Consider the following 2,401-nt stretch of genomic DNA (forward strand, 5'->3'; position numbering starts at 1 on the left):
TATATATATATATATATATATATATGTATATGTATATATACACTATGAGGGAGAGAAGAGACCAGCATAGATTTATATATCTTTTCTTTGGCGTCTCAAATCTGTTTTGTTTGTCCCCGCGGCACTTATTTTTATTTTATTTATTTAAATATTATTTAATTATTTTTTATTTTTTATTTTTTATTTTTTATTTTGTTTTGTTTGTTTATAAACAAAAACTTTACATATATAAACAGCATAAAAAGAGAAACAGTTTTCTCTGCTGAGTTGATGTGTGCATACACCCCACGCGGACAGTATTTTAATATTTTAATAAATTTATTTATTTAATTTATTTAATTTATTTAATTTATTTTATTTATTTATTTTTTTTATTTATCTCTGCTGCTTTTGCTGGAGTATAACTAGGCAGAGACGGCAGTGGTTGAGGGCCCCGCTGAGGGCCCCCGCCGCCGCTGCTGCTGCTGCTGCTGCTGCTACTGCTGCTGCTGCTGCTGCTGCTGCTGCTGCTGTTGTCTTCTGCTCTTGGGGCCCCTTGTCTTTCACGTTGATGCTTCAAATATTAACACAAAAAAACAAAAAAACAAAAATTTTTGTTGCAGTCTGAGCTCTCAGCAGCAGCAGCAGCAGCAAGCAGCTCTACACCCAGCGACCAGCCACGAGCGTTACACAGCAGCAGCAGCAGCAGCAGCAACAGCAGCAGCAGCAACAACAGCAGCAGCAGTACCTCCGCCTACAGCAGCAGCCCTGGAGGGAAGAGAAGCAAAGCAGCAGCAGCAGCAGCAGCACCCCCCGTACCCCAACCACCAGCAGCAGCAGCAGCAGCAGCAGCAAGATGCCTGACACAGAAGATGGCAGCACCAACAGCAGCAGCAGCAGCAGCAGCAGCAGCAGCAGCAGCAGCACGCGTGGATTTCGTTGTTTATCTATGGCTGAGCTGCAGGAGTTTTGTATGGGGCCCAACACAAGAGAGAGAGTGGTAGCTCTGCTAGAGAAGACAACAGCAGGTGAGCTGCTGCAGCAGACAGCAGCAGCAGCAGATGGTGTTGCACTGCAGCAGGAGGGAAAGACAGCAGCAGAGAAAGAAGAGGGAGCAAGAGCAGCAGCAAATGCTGCTGCTGCAGCAGACACAGATGCAGCAGCAGACTGCAGCAAGCTGCTGCAGCTGCTGCTGCAGACGGTAAAGAGAGCCTTTGAAATAGAAGAACTCAGAGACGCCATTCTCTCGCAACCAGAGGCATGCTGCTGCTGCTGCTGCTGCTGCTGCTGCTGCTGCTGCTGCTGCTGCTGCTGTTGGTGGTTGTGGTGGTGGTGGTGGTGGTGGTGTTGCTGTTGCTGCTGCTGTTGCTGCTGCTGTTTCTGCGTTTTTGCTGCGGATTGAGATGCTCTGGCTGCTGCTGTGGATACTGCTGTCCTCGCGCTGCTGCTGCTGCTGCTGCTGCTGCTGCTGCTGCTGCTCCTGCTCCTGCTGCTGCTGCGCTGCTGCTGCTCCTGCTGCTGCTGCTGCTGGTTGCTGTCTTGTATTCTGCTGCTGTTGAGGTCGATTGCTGCAGCAGCATCTACATCATCTTTCTCTCTGTGTTTTGTTGCGTTGCTGCGGTTGCTGCTGCTGCTTCTGTTACTCTTGCTGCTGCTGCTGCTGCTGCTCTCCCTGCTGCTGCTGCTGCTGCTGCTGCTGCTGCTGCTGCAGATACGGCCTCTGTTAGCAGCAGCAGCAGAAAGCTGTTTGCCTTCTATTAGGGAGCTGGTGGCGCAGCAGCTGCAGCAGATAGCCAAAAAAGGAGACGCAGGTTAGTTTCTCCTCTGCTGCTGCTGCTGCTGCTGCTGCTGCTGCTGCTGCTGCTGCTGAGGAGACAGCAGCAGCAGCACACAGCTGCAGCAGCGATGCTGCTGCTGCTTTTTTTGTTGCTGCTGCTGCTGCTGCTGCTGTCTCCTTCTTTCTGTTGTCTATTTTTTGCGTTTTCATTTGCCCTGTTTGCAGTTGTTTTTTATTTTATTTATTTTATTTTTTTATTTTTTTAATTTTTTTGTTTTTTATTTTTGTTTTTTATTTATTTTATTTATGTTTTTATTTTTGTTTCTTATTTATTTTATCTATTTTTTATTTTTGTTTTTTATTTTATTTATTTTTTTTGTTTGCTTCGGCTTTTGTCTCCATCTCCATGTTTTGCTGCTGGCCCCGCTCACCCGCCCTGCTGCTGTTGCTGCTGCTGCTGCTGCTGCTGCTGCTGCTGCTGCTGCTGCTGCTGCTGCAGGCATAGAGTTTATATGGAAGGTGGAGATGCAGCGGCAGCTGCTTCTTCTTCTTAGAGACGAGGAGACAGCCGTGGCCCTCAGAGCAGAGACAGCTTTCTCGACGGTATACAAGGGTTTAGGGTTTAGGGTTTAGGGTTTAGGGTTT

The 2,401-nt window shown here is 47.4% G+C and overlaps 1 protein-coding gene across 1 annotated transcript in view; it reads right to left on the reverse strand.

The window, feature by feature from the left end:
* Positions 1 to 375: 375 nt before the first annotated feature.
* Positions 376 to 2,401, reverse strand: part of EMH_0035780 (uncharacterized protein) — a gene marked incomplete at both ends in the record, with an annotated part of 2,453 nt that continues 427 nt past the window's right edge. The window contains 4 exons of the mRNA XM_013495009.1: positions 376 to 553; positions 728 to 747; positions 1,180 to 1,699; positions 2,188 to 2,249. Of these exons, the coding sequence (XP_013350463.1) occupies positions 376 to 553; positions 728 to 747; positions 1,180 to 1,699; positions 2,188 to 2,249 (780 nt within the window). The remainder of the gene's footprint in view (positions 554 to 727; positions 748 to 1,179; positions 1,700 to 2,187; positions 2,250 to 2,401) is intronic.

Source organism: Eimeria mitis, genomic scaffold, assembly GCF_000499745.2.
Source record: "Eimeria mitis Houghton genomic scaffold, Emh_scaff1382, whole genome shotgun sequence".
In the NCBI taxonomy this organism is placed as follows: domain Eukaryota; phylum Apicomplexa; class Conoidasida; order Eucoccidiorida; family Eimeriidae; genus Eimeria; species Eimeria mitis.